Source organism: Polyodon spathula, chromosome 7, assembly GCF_017654505.1.
Source record: "Polyodon spathula isolate WHYD16114869_AA chromosome 7, ASM1765450v1, whole genome shotgun sequence".
Lineage (NCBI taxonomy): Eukaryota > Metazoa > Chordata > Actinopteri > Acipenseriformes > Polyodontidae > Polyodon > Polyodon spathula.
Window position 1 is genome coordinate 7,592,946 of NC_054540.1, and position 27,637 is coordinate 7,620,582.

General features: G+C 37.7%; 1 protein-coding gene across 5 annotated transcripts in view; it reads left to right on the top strand.

Annotated features, from left to right (window-relative positions):
- tspan9a (tetraspanin 9a) overlaps positions 1-27,580 on the top strand; it is a 133,512-nt gene extending 105,932 nt beyond the window's left edge. For all 5 annotated transcript variants that reach the window (XM_041254352.1, XM_041254353.1, XM_041254354.1 and 2 more), the window contains 6 exons: positions 16,234-16,425; positions 18,071-18,145; positions 22,813-22,914; positions 23,491-23,622; positions 24,054-24,137; positions 24,457-27,580. In XM_041254352.1, coding sequence (XP_041110286.1) covers positions 16,234-16,425; positions 18,071-18,145; positions 22,813-22,914; positions 23,491-23,622; positions 24,054-24,137; positions 24,457-24,528 — 657 coding nt within the window. In that variant the 3' untranslated portion in view covers positions 24,529-27,580. The remainder of the gene's footprint in view (positions 1-16,233; positions 16,426-18,070; positions 18,146-22,812; positions 22,915-23,490; positions 23,623-24,053; positions 24,138-24,456) is intronic.
- The last annotated feature ends 57 nt before the right edge of the window (positions 27,581-27,637 follow it).

Below are 27,637 nucleotides of genomic sequence, written 5' to 3' on the forward strand. Positions count from 1 at the left end.
CACTTTCCACCAGCAGAGTTTGTAGCCCATTTAAGCAGTTACATCTGGTTTCAAAGTCTTCTAGCCTCAGTTAGCGGGGTCACAACATGGAAGAAGCCTGAATTGTCCACCAGAAATCCCCAGTCCACCGGGGCTACAGTACGTAGTTGAATTGCATTTGCTAAAACCATTTATGCCATGCTTTTAGGTATTTGCACAGGCTAAATTCTGAGACAAATTTCTTGGTGTGTCTTAGCTTGTTGCTGGAGCGGGATTCAGGTTTGACACACTTTAACACACTCCCTCATCAGCTGAAGGCCAGCATGCTTCTGAAGAGAGATGCTTAGAGAAATGATAAGATAATGCTATAAATGGCATGAATATGGAACAAAACACATTTGTATTGAATTAGTCAAAGCTCTGTGTATTGCATGAACTTCCTCAAACATTTTCCTGCAGCTTAGAAGTTAATTGAATTGTGATTTTAGTCATAAACTCAATAGGATTCTTTAGTGAGGAGTGTTTACAATTGGGATCTAAAAGCTAGGGTTACTGAATTTTCATTTGTAAGGAATTACACCTGATCTGATGCAGACAACTCAATGTTTAGAAAGTGGTATGATGATTTGAATAATTTAACTTATCAGATTATCACCAGAGACAATCAAGTGGAACTATATTGTCTGTACAGTGGGTTGCAGCTATATAGTACAAAAAGGTTTCCACCACAGTTGTAAATGTATACTGTATTTTAACATAGCAATGTCATGACAATGGTTTCCACCATACAAATCGTGTGCCACTGTATTAAGACTATTGTACAATCCAGTGTACTGCCATTGTTGGTAATGCTGGGGTATGCACATGGTTCTGCCAAGCTAACTTTAGCTGCTGTCTAACTGGCACCATAAGCAGGGTTTTTTAAACTTTTCTGTAAAGGTTTTCTCTTTCTAGCCTGTACTGCCTGTGGCACTACAGCTTGTTTTCCATTTTAGACTGAAATGCCAACTTCCTGGGCTCCTGAGTGGCATATCCAATAAAGGCGCTCTGCGTGAGTGCAGGATGCACCTTATAGCCTGGACATTGCTGGTTCGAGTCAGGGCTATTCCACAGCTGACTGTGAAGGGGAGTTCCCAGGAGGCGGCGCTCGATTGGCTGAGCGTCGCGGGGGGCAGGGGGGGGGGTTAGATCAGCCAGGGTGTCCTCGGCTCACCGCGCACCAGCGACCCCTGTAGTCTGGCCGGGCGATGCGGGCTTGCCTGATAGCTGCCCGTGAGCTGCATTGTCTTCCGGCGCTGTAGCTCCTGGGTGGCTGGATGGTGAATGCGCAGTGTGTAAAGAAGCTGTCTGCTGACGGCACAGCGTGTGTTCATCTTCGCCCACCCAAGTCAGCGCAGGGGTGGTAGTGGTGAGCTGAGCCTAAATAATAATTGGGCATTTCAGATTGGGAGAAAATAACAAAAAAATAATTGGCAACGACTAAATTTTAAAAAATAAATAAATAAATAAATGAAATGCCAACCTCCTGCTCATCTATCAGCAGATACTTCCTGGGGAAGGGTTGTCGGCCGAAACATTGATTTTCCTTCTCTGCAAGCATTATGTGATCTTGTTGTTTTCATTTATTTTTCTATATAGCTGCTAATGAGTACTTGCATTGTGGCCTGTACCGTGATGACCCCGATGAAATCAATGATACAGCATCCCTGCTGTTATCATTTCAAATGAATATGGTGTACCGTTGTCTGTGTTCATACACAACACTGGAGGTCACTTGAAGGAATGCTGTTTTCATTTGTCATGTTTTTGACCCATATGCTATTGTTATTTTCAAATTAGATCTTTTTTTTTTTTTTTTTTAATGCTGAAGGGTGGAGGATGTAAAGTGTGTACCACCCTGGGTTTCAAGGCCTCTGGGACCTAATAACTCATGTGTCTGGGATGCCAGAAGGGATCGACTGGGAATACAGCCATCTCAAAAAGTATTGGTATTGTGCAGCTTTAAAAAAATGGATCCAGTTTATGCCTGCTCGTGACAAAAATGGTATTAATTGGGATATAAAACATATATAGAGTGTAGGGCATTACACTTCTCTTTATATGTAAAAAAAGCTAAGTATTAATAAGTACATAACTAATAATAGTGTGGCTAATTGAGTTCATTGAAGACATTTAGAAAGACAAAAACTTACTTCTGGCATTACTAAGTAAAACCTGGAATGGAGAAAACTGCTATGCAATGGGAGTCTTATTTATATCCCGAACTGGTGTTCAGCCAAGAAGCTCCCAACCAGAGACTTTCATAACAGCGCTTGATAAGATCTCATACACTCTGGTCCCTTCTGTATATCAGTCTATATATAGTGTGTTATTTGCAATTAGCTGTACCTTTGGCTGGACTCTGGCTGACCTTACTGTGCAGTATGGGACAGAGTGGATCCATTGCTGTACAGTATGACAGCTTTGGCAGGTGAGTGTGAACCGTTGAATGGGAGAGGGGCTCTCCGGCTTGTGGCTGCTGTGTGAAAGATCTTTCAGGCATATCACCATGAGTCAAACACTACAACTTGGCTGAGAAAACCCATATATATACTATAAAGTCTGATTGGCGTGCTTTAGAATTCTTAAGTATTACATTGTACAGTTCAAAGATAGATAGGTGCCAAATACAAGTATGTAATTGAAGGTTTTACATGACTTTATAAACTGTCAGGACAAACTTTGTTTTTAGTTGGTGCTTGTGAATACAGTGTGGAAGCTGGATAAATATTGATGTATTAATGTTAACTTTACTTAGATGCACTTCAATAAAACAATAGTTATAGACTGTTCTATTGGGATTCAAATCTGTATCGTATTTGAAAAAATAAAAAAAGGATTATTTCAGGCCCAAACCTACCTCTTAATTCTAGAGCTTTCTTTAAGTTTCCCTATTCTCGGCAGATGCTGTCAGGATAGAATTGCAAACCCGGCCGTGTGCCTGTCAAAGACAAAGGGCTGATTTAACACAGGGAACATCAGAGGCTTCACACAGTATTTGGCTGCCAAGGTCTCGGTCAAGGACACTGCCATATCCCATTATACAGTGGTATATGCTAAGGCATACTATACATAATGACAAAGTTAGAATCCATCTTTGCTGAGTTCACAATTATACGCTACCATATTAGAACAATGGTGCTTTATTCTTGTAGTTTTTGGGTCTGTCTGTAAATGTTTATAATTAAGTTTATTCAGGGTAAAATTGCAGTATAATGATATCCCAATGGTATATTTGAAACTTTCTGTAACTTTTGTTCTTATCTGTCTCAAAATCTTCATTATGGGTTCATATAAGTCATTGCTAATGAGGAAAGGGGCCCCTAAGAAGTTTAGTTGAATTATACACAAGTGATTTGTTTCAGACTGGTGCCTTTCAAATGCCCTCCTTGTCTACTTTTCTTTGTGGATTTTTGATTCACTTTGAAAGCTTTACAAAAGATTAAGATGTACAATATATTGTGTGTGTATGTGTGTATGTATATATATACACACACACACACACACACACACACACACACACACACACAGAGTAATCCGTCGCATATCCACCCTAACCATTTATCCGCCATGATCAATCTCTTCAGCAATGTTAGTTGATTATAGAACTGATAATATATATATACCTGGATATATTCCAAACCCACATTTAGTTGTCTGGTTGATTTAGTCGGCTTGTGGCAGGATACTGTTACACACGGAGACTGCAGAATGGCTGTAGAAGTTGAATGCAATAATGGTATTACAAAATGGTGTAACAGTCAATGGTTGTAAGTGCAGTACACGATTTTGTATTTTTTTTAGATAGCTCTGTAGTTGAATCTTCTAGCTGGATTCACTCATTTATTGGTTTCAATGAATCTTAATTCAATGCTTTTATTACATTAGAGGGACTGCCACCAGCAATGACTGTCGGCTTGGACAAGTGTCTTTCTGTTCCCAACTAACAGGATTACATAATGACATCCAAAATATAAAGAGGCCACTATATAACATTAACACAGAATCACCCTAATAGTGTAAAGATAAACAGGTGACTGGTCAAATCTTAGTAAATAGGGTATACATATCCTGACCTGAATTGTGAGGATGGGACATGGACACAGATTTTTTTTTGCTTTTTTGTTTAATTTTTTTTAAAATATTTCCTTAAGACCAGTTTAATGTGTTAAGAAGGTCACATGCACGTGGGACAATGGTGTTTGTCAGAAATGACATCTGTTGTGATTAAGGTTAATTCCAGAGTAGTTGTTCTTTTGTTCCTACATGTCTATTTGTGGGGATTTAGGTTTTCTTGGCTTCGAGGGTCCCATCTGCTGTCTACATTCAAATAAATGTTTTAATCCTGTTGTCCCACTGTTTTGAAAGCCTAATCTGTGTTGTTTTATTTGGCTCAAACGCTGTCTCTTTATCTTCTGCTTTATAAGGAGTTCCCCTCCATTTGTCTCTGCTGCCTCTGCTGATGAAGTGCTCTGATGCAGCCTTTGATAGATATTAGGCAGGAGGATAGGATTTACCGGCCTTATCAGTGCACAGGTTGTGAATCATGAAAGGGCATATACCACTGCTGGCATGTGCGGTTATAGAAAGGCTATCAGCAGGGATATCCATGACAGATTGATTCTACAATATATGCAGCATTTTAATGGTAGTTGCTGTGAACATAGCTAGGACTTTCTGTGACCCTATGCAGCATTTTTGCTTTACCTTTCCTTATAGGGCCAATAAAGTCATGTGAACAGTAAAGACCTGAAAATGGTATAGTTTAATTTAAGGTTCATAGAAAAGATACAGAGCATTCCAGGTTTTCAAGCTGAGCACAATCATAGTCACATACCATGTGTGCATTGAATTGCAGAAGTTCAGGAACAGTGCTGAGGAACTGTCCATAAATGATGGTCTTATCTGTCCGAAGAAATATTGATGTGTCTTTATACACAAAGTTCACATGTACTGGAAAATGGATAAATGTAGACCAGAATAAGAAGACCTTCTATCCTATCTTGGACAAAGTGAGTGTTGTTGTGTGCTACCTTTGTCTCGGATGTTGCTGTTTGATGACTTAAGTATTAATCTGGAAAGCTGGTGAATCCGCAGGGTGTCTTTGAAGTGTTCAGCGTGATGCTGTGAGAAATCAATGTTCCAAACAGAGTCCTCCAAAACTAAGGGACACAGTGGGAACAACGCATGATGATCTTCTAGCAGCTGACTGATACAACATTGCTTATACATAATTGCTGCACAGGCCTTTGCCAGTGAAGTTTGCGTTTCCGTTGATCATCAAAGCAGAAAGCTTCTTAGAGTGGAGGATAGTAAATTATTGAAGAAAGAAGGAAAGAGAGAGGGAGGGGGAGAGAGAGAGAGAGAAACTAAATAAATAAATAACGTAGAATGTTCAGATGCATTCCAGATTAGTCAGTGTTGATCAAGTCTGGTACACAGTCATTAAACAAAGCGTTGATTTTTCAACTGGCATTGCATTGCTTTTCACACTTATTTAAAAAGAAAATGAATCGGCATGATGCAATACCTGAACATGTGGTGAAATACTCTGTTCATTTTTACCCTTCTTGATTCGTTTAGCTAACATTTGTGAAAAACAAATGCAAAAACAATGTCCCTTAAATTAATGCTTTTTAAGTAGATTTTTTAATGCATTCACTGAACACCCATTCAAGATTATCTGCATATTTTGAATGTCAAAGAATCTGATGTTATCTACCAATAAATCAGTCTTTATCTTTATATAACGCCTTTCACAAAAATTTGCCTCAAAGTGCTGAACAAGAGAAAATAATATAAAATAAAAACATAATTTTTAAGAAGAAATACAGAAATTAAAATACTTTAAAAGCAATACAAACAAGTAATTAAATACATATAGTATAAACAAGTAAGTAACTATCTTAATTAAAGAGCAGTAAAAACAAATGATACTAATAAATATCATTTACAGGACTGATCGCTCTATCATAAAAGTATGTTTTCAGCCTTATTTTAAAAACAGCAACAGAGGGAGCCTCCCTCACAGGGGGTTTGAATGTTAAGCAAGGCCTGTTATCTAAGGGGCCAAAAGTGAAAAAAAGGAGTCAGGAGTTCATTATGTTTGATCTGACTTTATTTTTATTTCTTTCCTAAATCTCTGTTTTCTCCAACTTGACGAACATCCTATTGCCCTTTGTTACAAAGTGACACAATTATGAGGGCCTTCAAGTGCAGTAACACTTGTAAACAGGGTAAAAAGAAAATAAATAATAGAGCTGTGGACTGGAGCAGCCCATTTTAAAATCTTTGCAATTAACTTTTTTTTTTAAGTGAGAAAATGCCGCTATTACAAAAGTAGAACCAAACAAAAAATCTAATATATTTTAAAGGGCTCTATTAATCTGAAGAGTGCAGGAATAACGACACTGGTTAAATATTAAATTAGGACCTACCCTGTCGTTTTACTTTTAAAAACAAAAATACACTTACTGTAAGAGACACACAATTGATTGATTCTTTTCATGATTTAAACAATGACATAGTGTAGATCAGTTGAATAGACCCCAAAGTATCTGAAGCCCTCCCAAGTTTGTTTTTTTAGAAACATAGACCACTTTGAAGAAATACACGGGTGTTTGTCAGAATGCCACAGACCTTGGGTGTTTTATTAAGGTGGCGCAGGATGTGAAGGCAATACCTTCTGCTATTGTTTTTAGAGGAGACCAGGGAGCAAGACCTGACCACTGTAAAAACATAGAGTGTCTGGCGTGGCTCCTTGCCAGGTCAGTGGTGAAGGATAGTTCTATAATAACAAAGACCTGACCACCATCTCCACCACCTGTCAGCATTCACTGTAAGAGGGAGCTGTCATTTCCTTTGTAATTGACAAGAGGCTATCGGCTCCCAAAGGAGGAACACAGTAGCCACTTGTCTTGTATAGGGAAGGTCAAATAACTTCCCCTTTAGGTTACTATGTGAGGTCTGTTACTGTCAAAACATATGACAAGGAGCTAAAGCGAGACCCCAGGACTTTTTCAAATATCTATTGTTTGAGACTTCAATTATGGGTCAGTCCTTTTGAATTCCTGATTGTCATCATGTCTGTTTTAGTAGGATGAATAAAGGCACAATATTACGCCTCCTATATAAGTCTTTCCAACTGACATTTGAAAAATTGTATAACACAGCCACTTGCTGGACTAATGACCTTTTTTTTTTTTTTTTTTCAAATAGATGCTGACAGTTTCTTGTTGAAAGTAATTGTTCGGTCTGTCGTAAAGGTCGTTGACTTTAGCATTAGTTTCCCTTTCAGATTTCATCGGTCTTTAAGGACAGGCTCAGACAAAAATCTGTCCGTGTTCATGTGCAGAAAGTCATGCTTGTTCCCTCTGGGGAATAGAAAAGTGATCCTTTTTAAATGTAACCTTGTATACCCGTCTTCTTCTGGATGGGCTTATAATTGAGCTCGTCAGGCTTATCAAGTTTGAGGAATGTCACAGCTAGATCTCGTCAACTAAAAAATACATTTTGTTCAAAAACAAGAAAAAGGTCAGCTCAGGCATGTCATGTTATTAAAATGCATGAAAGGGGAATGCTTTTCAGAAAAGATCAAGAGAAACTTACATCATAGGTATCGTATCTCTATGTTACTGTAAGCTTTTGTAAAGGAAGATCTAAGCTCGATTAACAGCTCGATTAAGGGCCAAAAGCAAAAATAATATAACCAATCTACAGGTTTTATCCTAAAATCTTCAGAGGGCTTATCTACAACACTGTGAGCATGTTAAAATCTTCAGAGGACTTATCTACTATATTATGAGCATGCTAAATTACAAGACCAAATTACAGGATTCAGTTGTCAACTAAGCAGTCACACTGTTTGTTGCTTTTACTCACACATAGCAGAGCTCTTGAGAGTTGTATCTTGTGTCGGTGCTTTCCAGAACAGTTCTGGGAGTTGCAAGTCCCAGCAAGGCAGTTAGGCTCTTGATGAGAATGTCCAATGTTAGTGGATCTCATTCACTCCTGCTTTTCTGAGTGAGGAGGAACTGAGCAGCCTCTTTCAGTGGTGTATTTCTTGAACTTCAGTTCTTTTAATACTCTGGCTCAGTGGTGAACTTGGGCATAGTGCACTCTTCAACTTATTTTACCACAGGATGCCTGGGTCCAAATCTGGCTTGGGTCACAAGTGAAATTAGTTGGGAGGTCTTAGCTCAACCCCAGATGGACATTAGTTCACATCAAAAAAAATAACACATAATTTAGAGGCAATGTGGTTCAGTTAACAGTCTCTGCTTGATAGACACTCAGGTTTAATGGCAGAGGCTGCTCAATGCAGGATTGAGATGTGCAAGGTGTAGCTCTCATGGCACTTGCAGCTGTAAATGTTTAATGAGAAAAGAGCTTAGTACTACATCCCAAAAACATGCATCCTCTTTTTTGCTACCAATTCACGTGGTAAAAACAAAATGTTATTGTGGTAAGGTTTGTGAACTCCATTGTTTTTAGTTTTAATGGAATTGCAGAACTTGTGTGGAAAAATAAAAGTTTAAAAAACGAATTGTATTGGGATATCATTCTAATTGTGGTGGATTACCCAACAAAGCTCCACCATTAGCAGACATCAGCATTAACAGCAGTGACTGTTAATGGAACAGAAAATATAACCCTTATATGGTTAGGAGCCCCTTTCTGGTTATAACGCCGCTTAACACATGCTGTACCATTTTGCTTTATGGGAGACAGGTGAATGAGTTCAATGTTTCCTCTGAAAAACTCACTGAATGATCGAGAGGGTGGTTCTCTAGTGTTTTACCTTAAAAGATATCTCCAAGTAAAGCGAGCATCTTGGAAATGAAATATTTTAGTTTACAAAGGAAGCTGTGGAATGGGTGCCGAAGCTAATTTGGGGAATGTAATGTGTGTCTTAGTTACTATGCCTTCATGACACAACTTTTGTAATTCAGTTAAACACACCTGCAACAAATACGAGTGCCAGATATTAACAACTGAACTACTTAAAATGCAGAAATGTGAGGCTTCACTTGTCGTCATCTTTTAAATCTCTTTGACTATTTATTTAACAGATGCTGTATTATCAGAGTCTTACCCTGATTTCCTTTTGATGGTAATTTTCCCCCCCTTTAATAAATAATTGAACTGCCTGTGGCTGCTTGACTGATTGAAAAATTATCTTTGGACGCATCAAAACTAGTGAATAACAAAATTAACCATGAGTGTCTAATGGCTTCTAAATCTGACATTCAAAACCAATATGATGTGAAGCTTAGAAGTGTGCTGACCTCTTTCAAGACTGACTTTGAATGTTGCATGTGAAGTGTACCACTGTACCATGGTAACTTGATCAGTCTGGGTCAGTTCGCAAGCCTTTTTGTTTCATACTTTTATAGATTTCCCAAACCCAAGTACTATATCCCGGAACTGTTGAAAATGAGTTCTTCTCGTAGGGGGAGGGGGGGAGGGGACTGGCTGTGCCAAGTTAATTAGTTAAAGAAAGTTGCCTTTTTTAGATGGCCATTCCTTTGAAACCAAGTTTAATTAATCATCCATCGATTTTATTAACAGACGAACCAAAAGTGACTATTCTACTACTAATACAGTACCTAGGTAGACTAGATTGTGTGCTTTTAAATGATGTTCTTATACCAGCAGTGTTATGCTCTCAGCAATCTGTTTTGCCTTTCTGCAATCCTTACACAATATTTACTGTGTTTGATTTATTTCATAACATTTAATTTCAAGGTTCATTTCATTGTTTTTAATAAACTACTGACCTGCCTTTTTTATATGTGATTTTTGTTGGAGCTTGCTGGAATGTTGCTGTCATTTCAATGTCATTTATTGGTAAAAAATAAAATAAAAACCTGAATGAAATCCCTGCCTTTCCGACTTTACCAGAGGAGATTACTTTCTGTCCCGTTACACACATTGTAAAGGATTCATGTTCTACAAAGGATTCATGTTGTACTTTCTTTCACTGATATATTATTTACACTGAAGTCTTCCAACTCAGTGTATTTAAAAACTAAAAGTCTGCCGTCTCAAACAGTGCAGCAGGAGAATGTCTTGGTCACTGCAGTGAGTCACAAGCAGAGAGGGCGTGGACTGTGGAAGGAATTACACATTTATTACAGCAGATACCACACAAGGGACTGAAAGGGTCCCTCCAGTAAGAGCCTTAAAATGCATAATCTATAGTGATTTTGTAGGATCATATTTTGTAATATGCATGCAGGTGTATGTTTGTGTATGCATAGTGCATAATCTTTATCAGGCTTTATTCAGATAAACAGAATCAATACATTATTCATATGCTAACAGTATGAATAAACAGTTTGTAAATTACTTCTTGGTGTCCCCTGATTTATCTTGGTTCTTCGTTGCTGCTTCTGCTCGCCTATTATATTATACTAACTCATAATATCTAATATGCAGAGAACGTAATGTGTCTTCCAGTACCTAGAGGATTAAGAAGGAGGGACAAACCTTCTTTTATTCATCATCTAGCTCACTTTTAAGACAAAAAAATGAATTTTTATGTAGAAAAATTATACTGGTTGCAGGGAATTGCAAGAAAACAATTCCATAGAGGGGTTCTGTGACAACCTCAAGATCAAAGCTTGAGAATTTATGAAATAAACCAGAACACCATGATTAAATTATTACCTTTAGTATTAATTATTTATTATAGTAATTCTGCTGCCTGTTTATTCATCCATATATAATTCACATATCTTGCTATTCTGAAGGAAATACAGGGTTATTAAAAGTAAGTTTACCAAATCAGTGCACCATGTCACCCTGTGTATTATTCCATATATAATTATCTTATAGTAGCCATAGTCTATTAGTTTATCACAACTGCTGTTTTGAGCACAGAAATATATTTGTCTGACACTTGCCGTTATTCAAAGGAGAAGAGAATATAAAATGCATCTGCATTAAAGCTTAAAATTGTTAACAAAATGTGAATGTATAGATGTCTAACTAAAGGGGAAAGTAAGTTAATATATACAGCTGACAGTGTATGGTTTTCACAGAAACAAATTGCTTTCAAATAAAAAGAATGTGTGATTTTGTAACGCTGATTCCTGGAGCTCATTATTCCAGTTTCAGCTATGCAGACCCAATCAGAGCGTGTCAGCGCACTGTGACTGATTGGTCACTGTTGCTGCTACTCATCTTTTAAACCGTATCCATGTGCTTTGTGAATGGAGGCTGCTGCAGATAATGTTACATGGGAAAACTGTTAGGAATTTTGCCCAGTATCAGACTGTGCCTGTTTAGATGACACATGAAGTCACTTGGCAATGATTGATCTTCCTTAATTTAACCTTTTCCTTCTTGCAAAGTGTTTGCAACAGACCCCTTCCCCTGCCCTTGGGTATAGCATCTTCATACACTTCATTCATTGCCTAAAACAGTCAGGATTCATGGTTGATTCTACCTGCTTGTTTAAGTAGAAAAAGAAAGCTTGCATCTATATTATTATTGAGGAAGTCTGAGCTAAATGAAATACAAACAGACAAGAGGTCCACCCAGTAATAATTCAGTGATAAGATGCACATGTAAAATGGAGCAAAGGACCTTTCAAGGCAGTAATGGTGATCTGTCTTCATTATGTTCTCGTGTGACAGTAAAATCAATACAAACTGCTTACAAGGGAGTCCATGCAGTTTCCTGCTCCAGGCTCAAATTATTTAGGATTTTACATGAATAAGCGGTTTGTGGATATGGTCCATAGATAGCTTTTGCATGCTCAGAATAGTAAACAGGTTCAAAACAGGCCCTTTGGTTGCAACACAGCAATTTTTGGGGCGGGGCTGGAGATGCAGTACTGAGTGTCATGTTGATATGCAGTGCCTTTTAAACCTGTTTTACTGTGAATAAAACTACTTTTAAACAGCACATGTAAAATACACAGCTTGTGTGAAAATAAATTAGACCCAACGTGCCTGACAGGCGCTGAATAAATGGACTGCAAAGGGTTAAAGCTTTTAAACATTGCCCAGTGGGTTCCTGGGAGACCTGTCCTGGTTCATTGTTTTCTAAAATCTATAGCTATTGAAAAAAAAAAAAAAAACTGTATATAAGTTTAACACAAGGGAATAAAATAAAGCTATCCTCGCATAGCGATTTGAGCTATTCCACTCTTGATGGTGATCGTAATCTCCTACACTTGATCTGTGTGCATTATGTACATTACTAAGCTGTTACTCAAAGTAGCCTTGTTCACCCATAGCGTCATATGATAAATTAGTGCTTAATAAAACTTATGAAATAAGATAATCATTTCAACAAGAAGTCTTTTTATAACACATTGAAAAGTCTAATAGTAATGGGCATCTAATTTTGAATTGACTTTTGAGTTGATAAGGCTGCATAAATGGATATCTTAACTGGATAAGTCATTAAAAATCTTTGGAATTGATTTCCAGTCATTTGGAATACTTTACTGAGTTGACTTCTTGTGGGTTTGTGGTTTGTTTCAAACAGTTTTCCCTTGAAATGTGGAAAAACATCAACAAACAACATCAAAATGTGGAAAAACATCAGAGAGGAGGTTCATCTGAGGTCACACAGTGTTTATCTTCTCTTCTATTAATATGCAAGGCAACCAGGAACTTTTTAATAAAGGTTGATTTTATTTATTTGTTTTAGTTTGTTTAAAAGTCATTGTTACGGATTGTTACCTGGAGGCTACCATCAGCAGCTTTTGATAAAGGTTAAACTGGCTACTCGTGCTGGGGGAATAATAGATTCGAGAATAGACTTTGTATTCTGGAAGACTGAATCGCCCTCATTTGCTTGGTGCTTGTATGTCACCAAAAGTGGCTAGCAAGAGAGCGGCAGTGATGAAGAAGCCACTTTAGAGCAGCTGCTCTTAGTAACTCCTGTTCTAGGAAGCTGCTCTTTAATTTCAATTAAGATGACCCTGAGGTCAGCTCCTGGTCACTTTATTGCATCATACACAGCCTTTTTTGTCCTCACAGTTACCAAAACCTTAGAATTTCATGAAAAGCAAACCCAAGGCAGTTTTTCAGAGAAGAAATTGGAAGATGATAGATGGCTTAGCACAACCACCCCATTTCGTATTTCAGTTTCACAAATTTTTATTGTATTGCCTCTCAGTGTTGCTGTTGAAACAAAGCCTGGACTGTATCTGTTTGTCATGGTTGCTTCTGTGGTTTTGCTGTAGCTCAGCACAGCATCATAAGAAGTCATGTATAGGCTGTTATGGTAGTTGCTCTAAACCAGTAACCATTGGGTGAGTGGGTCTATGTCAAATGAATTTTATTTAGTGCACAACTCTAAGACAAATCTTTACTACATTGCAAAAAAAAAAACCCAAAAAAAACACACACATTACATAATTAAAATGTAATCACAGGTTAGATTTAGTTTATCAGTCATTTATACTTGTTTTCTTTTTATTGACATTAACTGTCCTTGTGCTACCATTGCCACCTAGTACAAAACCATTGCATTGTTATTAGGGCATATGAAAATAAGCTCTACAATATAGTAGATCATATAGGCTTTATTTAAATAATTAACAAATATCCAATTGCATTAACAGGCACAGACAACCACCCTTATCTATTGATTAAAGCAGATATCTTACAACACCCTGACTGAAAACAATGCTGTCTGATTGCCAAATGATCCAATGGGGGCATTTGTATCAGAATGGGATGCCAGACAGACAGGCCCCTGGCTGACTGGAAGATGAGCTGAACCAGATTGCAAAGGAGGGGTACGTCTTGTGGTGAAGGGCACAATACAGTTGAACAGTACACATAATGAAGATTATAAAGAATTTCTTTTTAATGTTCACCCTTCTCGTCACCTCAGTTTAAAATAATTAGAAACATAAATAGTTGTCACGCTTATGTTTTTAAACTAATACTAGATTAACCAACTGGCCCCAGAGTAAACACAGGATCTCCTGTATAACCAAAATATCTTGAAGTGCTTAGCACCAAAAGAAAGGTCATTTCTTCCAGGGGAAATAAAAATTGTTTTTGATCAAACTAGGAAACTTTAGCGAGCATCATAGCCCTTTAAATGTCCACATTGTTGAAATTATGGTAATGCCATTTTAAGGCACAAACGGGGCAGAGACTTTGATCCCACACCTAGCCAGTGAGAACAACCAGTGGGAAGTTTGAATTCTGCCTTTGTGCAAAGAGAATAAAAATGCAGAATGCCTTAAACTTACTGCACCAGTACGCAAATACCTATGCAACAGATTATGCTGAAATAAGTAACCGAAGCCTCAAGAAAACTTTTCCTGCTAGTTTGCCCTGACATCACGAAGGACAACAAACGCTGCTCTACAAATCAGAAATATCGAGATTAAGTATACCCACTCGTGTCCTTATAATAAGCTCTCTCTCTCTCTCTCCTCTCTCTCTCTCTCTCTCTCTCTCTCTCTGATCGGTGTGATATTAAGCATGCTTGTTAGTTTGGATGTCAGTAAAATTCACTACAGATAATTCAAAGTACGCATAGCAGAATACATTGTTATTGGTACCTTAGTATAATATCCTGTGTGCCATGTTAGTTGTGTAATTGGCTGCATGTTTAATGCATTCATTGCTTGGACAAATTCTTAGGAGTATATCCATCTGTGTGTATGAACCTCGAATAATGAACTGTATTTGATTATTTATGTGAGCAGATACAGAGCTTTACGTTGTGTGTAAACTTGTGCGTTTTCAGAGGACGTATCAGAGAAAAGTTAAGCATTATTGCGAAGCAGTTGTTGTTCAATAATTGGAAGCCCGATTAAGAATAATAACAAATCGATCTGTACCCCCCACAATATTCCAGTAGACCATGTGTTGACAGAGATGAGGACCTGTGCATCGATCTGTACTAGTCAGCAGTGTTAATTTTCTTGTCTCAAAGCACTGCAGTGGAGGCTGAGATATAGATTGTGGGAGTTTACATGAAACCAAGATTCACTCCTGTTTAGCCTTTGTATAATATTAATTGGTCTTGACACCGTAGTTCTGTGAGCGGTTGAGAAGTTGGAGTTCAAAAAGGAAATCTGAACTGTAATTAAAATAGCCTAAGAAGATAAAGAGGTTTCCAGGGGATCAGGGGGTAATTACATTGGGGTGTAAATCTGCAGTCAAGTAAGTTCACCAGATTGAGTCTTGGAGCCTTAACTTCGGAGACTGTTCCTTGTTTAACAGTGCATACTTCTCAGTGAAAGCACTTGTGTACTAAAAGTGAATTGCAACACAGAGATACAGCTCAAGAATCCCATTTGCATATGAAATTAATCAGTCATACAAGATATTTTACATAAGGTTATATATACAGGGTGATTAGAAAGTAAGTTTAGCACATCAGTGACATGGTGTGTTGATGTGCTAAACTTCCTTTCTAATCGCCCTGTGTATTAATACTTGTTGGAGGGTATAATGTATATCTTCAGTGGTGGGCTTCATTATTGTGGTGTATTGTTCTTCAAGAACATGTTTTTCAAGCTGTTTAGCCTTTTTGAAAGGCCACTATCCACTATCTTTTTGTTGTGGGAACTTGTTTTAAATAATCTTCAACTAACAAAGACAAACTCCCAGACAGAGGAAGAATTCAGTAGGTGATTGAGGATCTTCTGGATATACCCTATCGTGTTGTGTTGGAGAGGGTGCAGTGCTTTTAATAGGCTACATTCACAAAGCTCTTCATGATTGATTCAGAAAGGAAAACACACCCAATAAAATTATTAAAAATGAAACATCCAACAAGTTTCGTTAGATTAACAAATAGCAAAATTACCAATGTAGGAATTCAGTTTACCCATCATAGCCACACAAACATCAACCCAGTGTAGGTGTCTGCTGTACTGACTCTCCTGACACATCCTACAGAACAGCACACGCTATGATAAGCTTAGTATGCCACCAAGAGGCAGTGTGGGTTATTACACACATTCTTTGGTTTTACAGAGATGCACTCACAACCAGCACCAAGTCTATATATATATATATATATATATATATATATATATATATATATATATATATACACACACACACACACACACACACACACACACACACACACACACACACACACACACACACACACACACACACAAACAAACTGTGTTGCCATACAAGATCCAGTTGTGCAGTATAGAAAACTTGTATGTTATATGTATTAAATCTGAATGTGTTTCTTGTTCTCTTACAGTTGTGTGGCTGTGGACTCCTAGGAGTAGGAATATGGCTGTCGGTGTCACAGGGCAGCTTTGCCACCTTTTCACCCACTTTCCCATCTCTCTCTGCCGCCAACTTGGTGATTGCCATTGGCTCCATCGTCATGGTGACCGGCTTCCTCGGATGCTTGGGTGCCATCAAGGAAAACAAGTGCCTCCTTTTGAGTGTAAGTTATGAGTGGTGGGGTCCAGAACGACTCCTAGAGTGGTAATGCTTTGGTTTTGTAGCTGGTGAACTAAATTAACTGTGTAAGAGGATTCAGTTTACTTAGTACCAAATTGTTGAGTAGTCTGTGGCTAAGAGCACACCCCTCGGGAAGCAAGCAAAGTGTTCTCCTAGCTGAAGTGTTCTCTAAGACACAATATGCCGAGGCCAATAATGATATGAATCAATAAATACAAATGTCATGACATGTGCATCAACATATGAAATTAACAGAATAAATAATAGAAAAGCACTAGGGAAGCGAATGTTAATAAACTATAATAATAAAACTAACATTAATAAACTAACTGACAAACTAAATTAACAAAACACCCCTACATACTGTAAAAATGCAGAAGCAGCTGTAACAGTAACTGTGAATACGATAATTAACTTTAACGCAATGGTTATTAACACAGCACCCATACACATGGGTAAAAAATGCAGCAGCAGCTCGAGATTACTTTCACGTTGACAAAAGATTGAATAAACCATTTGAATTTGAGTTTGATGATGATGAGTTATCAGGTTACAAAACAGTACTGTATCAGTTTTGAATAGGTTAGCAACGAATCTCTGTCGGTGCCAAAAAGGTCTTAAGCGTTCCTGTTCCTTTAGGCGGAGCGTTTACAATGAGAAAATTCAGTTTCACCACGAGGTTGTTCCCTAAGCCAAAGTGTTCTCTTAGAAGATTTTCTTATATGTGGAGATTACTTCATGCATTTACACTGCTAATGGCACCCGTCTCCAGTGTTATGGGATCATGTGCTCCCCAATAGTTTTTTTTTTTTTTTTTAAATCGGGGAATAAAATGATTGACAGAACTACTTAATTTGTTACTAAAGTATAATGTTGTTTTCACATAGAGCGATTTGAAGAGTCGTCCCTAGTTAGTCACAATAGCATTAGCTGAGTTCACACTGTGATAACTGGTAGGTGCTTTTCAAATTACCTTGAGTGATCTGCGCCTGAGACCACATCTCCTGTGGTATTTGGGCCAGGTCTCGTCAAGCAGTTCTACAGTGAAGAGAGCATGAAAGCAGTTTTGTGTGATTCCAGCTTAGCATTAGAAATACTTTCAAAACCACATTCAAATCTGTTGCGCAGATGTTGGAAAAAATACCATTGGGATATCAATGTACTCTTAATCACTGGAGTGAAATGATGTACTTATCAAACAACTGCTAACAAAGTGTGACTGTCATCACAAAGCATTGTACCACAGAAGAACATGGTGACAGTCAAATAGAAAACTTAAGAAAACAAATTCTGAAAGCCTTAAGTGGGTCAATTTGATCAAGCTCCTGCAGTGTAATGCAGTTCTATTACCCTAAAGAGCTGTATTACCTGCAGTATTAACACTATAGATCTGGATCACAAAGTGGTCCTGATACAGTAGCACACTGGCACGGATAAAGTAGCACAGGACTGCTTTGGATGCCAGTGTGTATTGCTCTGGTTCCACACTACCAGTGGATCACTCGGTAGCTGCCCTTGTGCTGCCACTGCACCATGGCCTTCAGTTACGTTTTAATAATGTAATCTTGACGTGGTTTTAGGAGTAGTCTGAAACTTACTAAGTCTTTTATTTCTGTGTTTTGTTTCAGTTTTTCATTGTCTTGCTGATTATTCTACTGGCAGAGCTGATATTACTGATTCTGTTCTTTGTCTATATGGACAAGGTAAGAGTGGTTCACCCTTTACTCTGTGCTATATTTAATGGAAGCGATACAGCTTTTCTTTAGTGCAGAGTGCCACTTGGTTGCATTTTGTTCATTGCTGATAACATTTTTGTGTAATAGTTCACTTTAATTTTACTTGCTTAATTTATTATTAAATATATTGTACATCTGTTATTTCAGGTATTATGTGTTTGTATTAATAGAATACAAAAATAGTGGGTTAATTCAGCTTTTTTTATATCACATTTTATTTAATCATACCATAAATGGTGGATAATCTTTGGAGTGTCTGTCCTAGTACAAACATGGTGAAAATGTAACCAGATCTAACAGCTTCCATTATATTCAAGTGGTAGAAATCTGCCTACATTGGGTAAGGCCCCAGCCATTACAAATCATACTTGCAACCTTCTCTAACATACAGAAATGCCTCACATTTTCAGGTATGAGTATGGGAACTGGTGGGGTGCAGACAGATGTCATTAAAATGATCGAGTAATACAGCTGTTTCTTCCGTGTTCATGGCAGATGGTGTTGAAATACAGTAATGCTGTTTTGGGTGGTTTGGAATAGGCAAAAGCAGTATGACAGACGAGAGGTTTGTTGGAGAGAATGGAATACATAAATAGTTGATGTCTAAAATGCTTTTTATACTGTAGGTACTGTGCTTTTTATAAAAGCTGTTGATGGTATAATTCAGCAGTGCATTACTGTGTTATGACAACAGAAAGGACTTAATTGATTTCTTTTTTTTTTTTTTTTTTTTTTTTTTTGACCTAGTGGTATTGATAACGGTAACCTAAGGCCCTACTTCAGATTTAGCACAGAGTAGAATGAGAAAGCATCAATGGAAGTTGTTTCGACCAGGTGGGAAGCACTTTGTTATAAAGAGAGCTATAAATGGGTGGATGCACCAGGTGAAGTAGTGGGATTTAAACAACTAGGATTATGTTCAAAACTATTTCTTTCCTATTAAATTAGATCCCCCTATTAGTGTTATAAAGGGACATTCAATAGAAAAACAAAGAACATCTCTCTAAGTCTCTACCCAACAAAACAAAGATGGGAAACAGTCTACAGTAAAGGGAAATGTTGTATTTAGTTCAGTCAATTTTTTACATCACAATGGTTGAGAGTTTTATGTTCTATCTTATGGTTTTAGTATTGAATTTCAAGCGACATGTGATTATTGTTCTTCTTGCATGTAAGTCATGTAATCGGTAAGTAAGGGACCTGACAGGAATTGGTGTGGTCTCAACAGGTCCTTTACACTTTGGTTCCATCTGTTGGGAGTGATGCCCTCACCTCCACATCTGAATATCCTAGCTATGTGAGGTCTACCTTATAAAACACAGTTCTGACAAAGACAATTTGGTAAAGTAGTTGTACCCATGCTCTTTCTTTTCCGGTCTCTAAGTTTTATACAATGTTCTGTCAGCTGTAAGATTAGGAATTCCCATGACCTTTTACTTTGACCTACAGCTTGTGAACACTGGAGAATAGCTGTAAATAAGCAAGATCTTCAATTCTGAGGGTAATGCAATCCCTTTAGTGTATTGACAGTCATGAGAACTTAGAAATAAGGTCAAAATGCATAGAAACACCATTGCACTGGGTTGTTTGTGGAAAAAAATAAAAATTCTGCTTTTCTACGACAGTTTGCCACAAAAGAAATATTTGTTTTGACAAATAGTGCTTGTATACATTCTTTAAGGTTAAATAGTGCTTTGGGAGTAACCCAATGAATCATCTCTGAAAATGTTCAAAAAGGTTTTTTGAATTGCAAACCTGATTTAATTATTTAAAATGGACTTAACAGAGCATTTATTAAAACAGTTGTGTGTCTCTGAATCGGGGCCCAAGGCCAAAGAAGTGATTGGCTATAACATTTTGCAACTGATTCTGTATTGTTTTTCATGTATGTGATTGCATATCAGATCTTAGTGTGCTGGTGTCAGATAAACAACTTCAATTTCTGTGGTCTGCTGAACCAGTTGACAAAATGGTCTAGCAGTCAGGTACCCAATGCGGCTATTTATTGGCCACTCTGGACTGGAGCTAACATATTCAGGTGGTGTTACTGTCAGTAATGATTTTGCAAAAACAGACAGGCAGTCCTTCAGCACTCAGTAGAGTCATTCCAGCTCAAGTGTACCAAATGTGTTGCTGATGATTGAGTTCAGAGATTACTGCAGTGAATTCTGAGTTGTACTTGTAAACTCTTAACTAATACAGGTTGTCATGGAGTAGTCTATTCTCTGGGATTCTGTGTAACATGTTTGCTCAAAACGTCGTCAAGCTAGAACATAGAGATATTTAAAACATGTACCAATTATACATTGATTGACTATAATCAGGAATTCAAGATGTAGTAAGCCAGGAGTCTCTTTTCATCCCTTATTTGTAACCAGTGGATTACAAACATTGATCACTATTTCTGTTGGTGGACATTTGCCAGTTCTAAAGACTTGGACGTCATGGTTTCAGTTTCAGTTTAAGACGTCAAGTAAGATAAATCTTGGCTTTACCCTTTTAACTAACAGCTAACTGCTCTCACCACTCCCTGAAGCTATCAAATCAAAGGAAAAGTATCACAGCTGTCTGTAAAGCTTAGACACAAGCAGGTGGAGTGAACCTTCCTCTAGGGTCATACATTGTGGGATTTAAAACTAGATTTCTGCTGCTCTGTGTGCCTTTTTGAGGAAAATCGCAGTCTCTTCAGTCTCATCTGATTTTGTAGAAAGGACACATTGTATAAATTGGAGCCTACAAAGAAATGATGAATGTTTCAACATTAGTGACCGCTGATTAACTTCAATATTGGTGTGCTGAGGAAGCTGTTTTTCAGCAAGAAGTGGTAGCTCTCTAATTAAAGACACATTGGTAATTTGAATGAATGTTATAGCTAACTTATTTGGTCAGTTTACCTCAAGCAATGGGAAATGCTATCCAATATATATTAATCACTAAAGAAATCCACATCTGTTTAGCTGAGATTAGAAACGGGCAATTGAGGTCACTGCTGTCATCCTGGTGTCGGCAGTATTGATAGATATGATCTAAACGGGTGGTTAGGTTTGCCCTCGGGGTGTCTTCTTTCTATTGAGCAGTAAAATATAGTTAGGAGTCAAGGGCATTTTGGGGTTAGGAAAATAAAACCCCAACACAGTGTTTACCAGAGACCTGCCGGTCAGTCTAGGGACTCTGTCAGTAAGAGATTACCAATTGGGATGAATTGTTTAGCAATGCTGAAACCACTAAACTTAATTCACTGTCTACTATTGATGACAAGAATAAGAGGCAAGTGAGTAAGTCTGTGTTGTCACCTACCAATCTTCTTCTTCTATATATTTTTGACTTAACAGATCTTTACAATGTCTCTTTGTAGTAGGGTGACATATACACACATATTGTAGCAATAAGCAGGTTTTAAGGGGGGGGGGGGCATGTATTTTGTTGTAAATAAACAAACAGGTCACAAATTTGTGCTTTACTTCAAATTGTCATGAACGCGACTTTACAGGACAAAACTACAACAACAATACTGAAATGAGCTGACATATTCAGTTGCCTCTAAATTAAATGTTTGACTTGTTTATTTTTGGTTTGGTAATTGTATTGAGTAGCAGTAGTATGTTTTTGTTTTTTTTTTGGTCACTATATCTTGACTCAAACTGCTCATACAGTGCGCTTCTGGGTCACATGTGTTACGAGGACCACTGCAGTGGAACAAGCCTGTGTAAACTACATAGATGATACCTATCTTCAGTGATCAAGCTGTGCTCCTCATTCGTACAACCGCTACCGACAGTGCTCTGTTCAACAATAATTATGTCCATTTGTAAACTAACAACTATTGATCTTTGCAGCAATTAGTGCTAATGCTGGGCATCTAATTGTAAATTTGTAACAGTGTGAAGCTCATTAGTGAGTCGAAATGTGTGTCTGTACTGCTTATCACATAGGCAGTCTTACAGGAACAAGATAGATAGAAAGTCCAATAAGAATAGTAACTCTTGTTTGTTGAAGTGTAGTCAAGTTTGTTGCCTATACCATTATTCAGACACTTGTCAAAGGGCTAAGAACGAAGCCTTTAAATCAAGAAGCATTTTCTTTCCTTGCATCAGGATAGCCGTCGCCTTGCAGTTTTCTGCAGATTGATTACCATTAGTTTTCCAGAATTCCGCACTAATATACTGTATTCACCTTCTGTGCATCAAATTGATAAAGGACTATAGGAAAGTCATGTTAATTGCAGATGGGTTTTCTGAACACATTTTCCTGGTCATTTTTCAGTTTATCATACCTTTTCCAGGTCTGTATTGTGTCTTTGCTGTTCTTTACAATAGTTAATCCCATGTGGGATTTATCAGTTTCCTAAACGTAATCATGTTTTTTATAGGCTTTTACTGCTTTAACATTGTACCATATACTGCAGTACATATATAAGCAATTGCACTGTTATTCCAAGGTCTGGTTATTTCTTTTTAATATGATTAGTGAATAAATCAGTCCAGATATATGTACTGCCTGTGTTTTAGTTCCTGAATCATCAATATACAGGTAAATCTAAATATACTGTGTACAAAGAATTATAAAACCTTGAGGTGTTTGTTCCCTATGTGTTTCAGTACAATAACTGTATTTTTTATTTTTTTGTTAATCAGGTAGGTGAGAACGCTAAGAAGGACTTAAAAGATGGACTTGCACTCTATAACACAGAGAACAATGTTGGGCTCAAAAATGCATGGAACATTATTCAGGCAGAGGTACGTTCATCCCCTAAACTGACTTGATCATTTTAATAGTAACGGATTCAGTCAAATTAAATTGTTATAAGTGTTATCGTTTTTTTTATTTGGACAATTTCAAGATGTATTAGTACATGTACAGATAGTAAATACATATTTATATTTTCCGGTAATGAAAATAAAATTAAAGAAAGGAGTCTCCTGGAGTACCATGCTAGCTATGTCATCCAATGACCAAGTCATATGGATCAAACATATATTCATATATTACACAGCAGTGACCCCTTGTGGTTTCAGATACTTCCAGTCATTTAGCTGTCTGAAAGTATTCTTTGTTACTGACTCCTATTATAAAATTATAAAATTAGGTATGTCCTCCTATCTCAGCCTCTAGACTTGTGTGTAAACATTTTGCACAAATCTGAAGGATATATTTTGCTACTCATCTTAACTGTATCAACTTTCAACTGCTGTGTACTGAAAGACTGTTCTTCAACCCCTGTCAACTCAGTCCGCTCTGGGCCACACTGAGCTTGATGTTTTCCCAGCATGTTTGTCAGACTGAATGTAATTGTGTTTTCAATGCCTTCCCAGTGGAAATGCTGTGGGGTGACTGGCTATGCTGACTGGTATGAGGCGCTGAAGGACACAGTGGTTCCAGACCGCTGCTGTCAGGAGCATTACCAGGACTGCGGGCGTAATTCCACCAACCTGTTCTGGCAAAGGGTAAACACAGTCTCAAAACAGGCATCTTGCTGTTGTTTTTTCTCTCAATCCTCCTTCACTCTAATGAAACAGCATGAGCCATTCAAACACTAAGTCAATGTATTCTTGGTAACAACTGATATTTTTTAAGCTATGTAATAGGAATCCAATTTATTGGGGATTGGAAAAATACTTTTTATACAGTACCCAAACCGGCCTATTCATTTACCTTGATGTACATGACAAAATCCTTATTTTATTGTCATTGATATACAGTAGTGTGTGTGTGTATGTATGTCTGTATGTATGTATGTATGTATGTATATATATATACATATAGTAGTATATAGTATACTATATAGTAGAGTGTGTGTGTGTGTGTGTATATATATACACACACATAGAGTAATGAATCATATGTTAAATTCCTTGTGTCTCTCTCTTTGTTGCAGGGTTGTTATGAAAAAGTTGAAGAGTGGCTGGATGATAGCAAACATGTCCTCGGCACCATTGGGATGTGCATCTTGGTAATACAGGTAAATGCACTATTATGATATATAATGGCAAAGGCGGGTTTCTTTAGATGTTAGTAGCTCCATACCTCATACAATAAGTGCCAAAAGTGCAAGGTGGAAGATGATAGAGAATGGAAAAGTTGGGACAGGTAATAGTTCAATTGCATGTAAGACACAATTAAATAGTTGTTACTAAATATCCAGCCTATACCTGATAGCATTGTGTAACAGTAATATATATCCAATTAATATTGTAACCCTAATATAATTGTAACATTATTTAGGGACCTTTGTTCTAAGGTCAATACTGTGATTAATGCGCTCTCTTTATTTCTTCTAGATTCTGGGCATGGCCTTTTCCATGACTCTCTTCCAACAGATCCACAGAACTGGTAAAAAGTATGATGCCTAGCACCACTCCACGCACACGTGCACACACACATACCCAAGAAACATCCACCCTTATCTGCATAAACTCTTGAGAAGAACCAAGTTTAACACACACACACACACACACACACACACACACCCCACCCCACCCCGCCGACCACCTCTGCACCACAACCAGTCCTAACCAGGCACCAAACAATCCCTGGACTGCACAGATGTTGACTTGATTTCTCTTCTTTCATTTGCATTTGCTGTTTATTTGCCAAAGAATGGAAATGAGATGGGAAAACACAGAGAAAGAGCATCAGCTTGAGAAGCGAGCGTGGCACCGCGTGGCTGCCACTCTCTGTCTTTGTTGTTCTTTTGTCTCACTAACAATTTCCAGGAAATACAACACAAAACAGAAAATTGTAGTTGCATTGCTTTACTAATACATTTTGGAACTGCAGTGGAAAGGGAAAACAAGCCTGTAAAAAGAACATTGTAAGGCCCCTGAAGTTTCTGGACTGTTTTGTTAAAAGACTGGTGGAGACCCAATCCCCCCCAATTAACATCCAGAGAGTAATAATGGGCCACTTAGTGTGTGTTTACCTACAGTTTTATTTTCTGCTTGATGGGTAACTTTGTATTTTACAGAGGTAGATTTTTTTGGGTATAATCTTCAGTATTTTCTTTTTTAAGCAGTTCTGCTTCTTTCAACTATAAAATCTACCAATGTGTGTATTTCTTTTGTTTGTTTTGAACATTGCAAGTCACAGGACTGATGATACCGATGAGTAAAAAAAAGAAAAGAGCAGCAGCAGCAGGTCACCGATACCCCAGGTGTCTGGTTTTTAGGAGTATGTCTCAACCTGGCTCTGCAATCAGAAGAGCTCACTTTTGAGAGTGTTCATTCTGCATAATACTAAGGAAACCTTTACAGTAGATTGTGAAAGATTAGCATTCATCTGTGTAACATTTCTCTGGATATATGTTTGTATGATTCCTCTTCATTAGGTCCTTTCCATTAACAGGGGGAGAAACCATAACTTCTAATCCTCGCTCCTTGCCACACTGCAGTGCAAGCACAGTGTTTTAATCTACATTATAGAGCTACGACCTCCTCAAAACACTAACCCATTTTGAGTTAGCTAGTCAAAGATGAAGTACATTTTATATTACCCTTGTGACATCTATGTTTATGTATTAAATTTCATTAATTATCCGACCATCAAGTTTTTATCTGATACAAAATATTAAGGATTAAAATATGGTAGAATGAAGAAATAGTGACCCCACTTCCTCCTCCTGGGTTGATAGTCCTTGGCATTGCAATGCCTTCCGTGTGGATTTGGCAGTCAAGCCACATTAAAAGCCACTGGGTAGGGAAAAGAAGGGCTGAAATCCAGCTGGTCCAGCAAGATTGCCAGTCAGGGTTGTAAAGCTGGGCTGTATTTTGCACACTTTGGCTTTTCAAAGTTTGATTTGGTCTTTAAGTTGTTGTTTTGTTTTTTTTATTTTATTCCGGGCCTGTCTGTAAAACAAATACCACAACACTTGTGCACATTTCCACAGACATTCCTGCTAGAAATCTTGAACATATACCTCTAGTTTGAATGCTGCTTTTATTTCTAGACCCCCTTTTGGTTCAGTCACAGAAGGAGGTTGTTTTCTTACTTTTTGCTGCTTTGAGAGGAAAGGAACAAAACAAGAGAAACAATACACAAAATGCAACAAGTAGTCCTGCTTCTGTATCTCTTAACCATTTGGAAGCATCTTAAGACAGTTTGGCATGAATTTGTAATTGCAATGACCCTTGCAGAAATGTTTCAAATACTCTGTTGGTGTATCACTATAAATATCTTGGTAGTACCCAAAGGCCACCCTAGGAGAACCTAAAGCAGTCCACAGTGTTACCAGCAGCACAGTGGATACCAGTGGAATAACAGCATTAGAGCATTGTACTCTAATTGACTACCAGCTTGTTATGGTTAATGCAACTTAGATATCACTGTGGTACCATTCTATCAATGGTCCATACTATTGCTTGAATTCCCACTCAAAATCAGACCACAGTTTCATTCTCAGGCAGTTCAGAAAATGTATTGCCTGTTCACCCAGTATCTACTTTTCTTGCATTTTGTGTATGAGGTCAGATGTTGTGGTTGAAAATTGGGAGGTGGTTTACTTTCAGAATGAGGGAATTGGGACCAGAAGTGTCTTTAGTTCAAGGGGTCGTCCACAGAAAATCAAAGAAAAAAAACAAGAACTCTGGATGATGAAAAAACGAACGGACACTAAGCATGTTTTGCTGCTACATGGAAAGTAAATGGAAAGTCTGTAAGTCTAAAGTTTTAAGAAAGACAGAGTTGAAAACAAAGGTGTTCAGACAGATACTGTATTTAAACCCTGTGGCGAATGTTTTACACCCTTTAGGCTAATGTTGCTGGGATCCATGACAATGTCCATTGATACAAAACATTAAAATGAGTAGAAATTCGTACATGTCCCTTCTTTAAAAACACTGTGGTACTTTGTGGCAGTAGAGCTAGAACTCTTCTGTGGTTGGCCTTTTGCACAGCTGTGGTATACAAGCTAGCACCTGCCTGTGACCTCTGTGTCGATTTAAATGTAGTTGTATCTTCAATAACCAAAAGATTGAGTTCTGGATTGCATCAACACTTGGTGCTAAAGAGATCTCACAGTTTGAGCAGACACTTAGTAATTGAGTGGAGGCTGCAGATTGCAAGCAACAGTGAAAGTCAAAGCTAACCAGTCCTGATGTTCAGGTAGACTGTAATCATCTTGTTATGAAGTGTGCTGCTTAATGCACAGATTCTAAATGGCATATTCAGTTTTCGACTTGCAAAGGAGGTAGCATTCTTCACCTAAGCAACATATTCTATTGTACATTCTTTGGATTTTGGTAATCGTTGCAAGATATTATAGCATGCGGGGTTTTTAAAGGAAAAGAAAAAGAAAACCATAACAATATTATAGTATTTTACAAGTGCTAACTTTTGCAAATAGCATTTGAGTGTGTGTGTGTGTGTGTGTGTGTGTAAATAAATATATATATATATATATATATATATATATATATATACACACACACACACACACACACACACACACACACACACACACACACA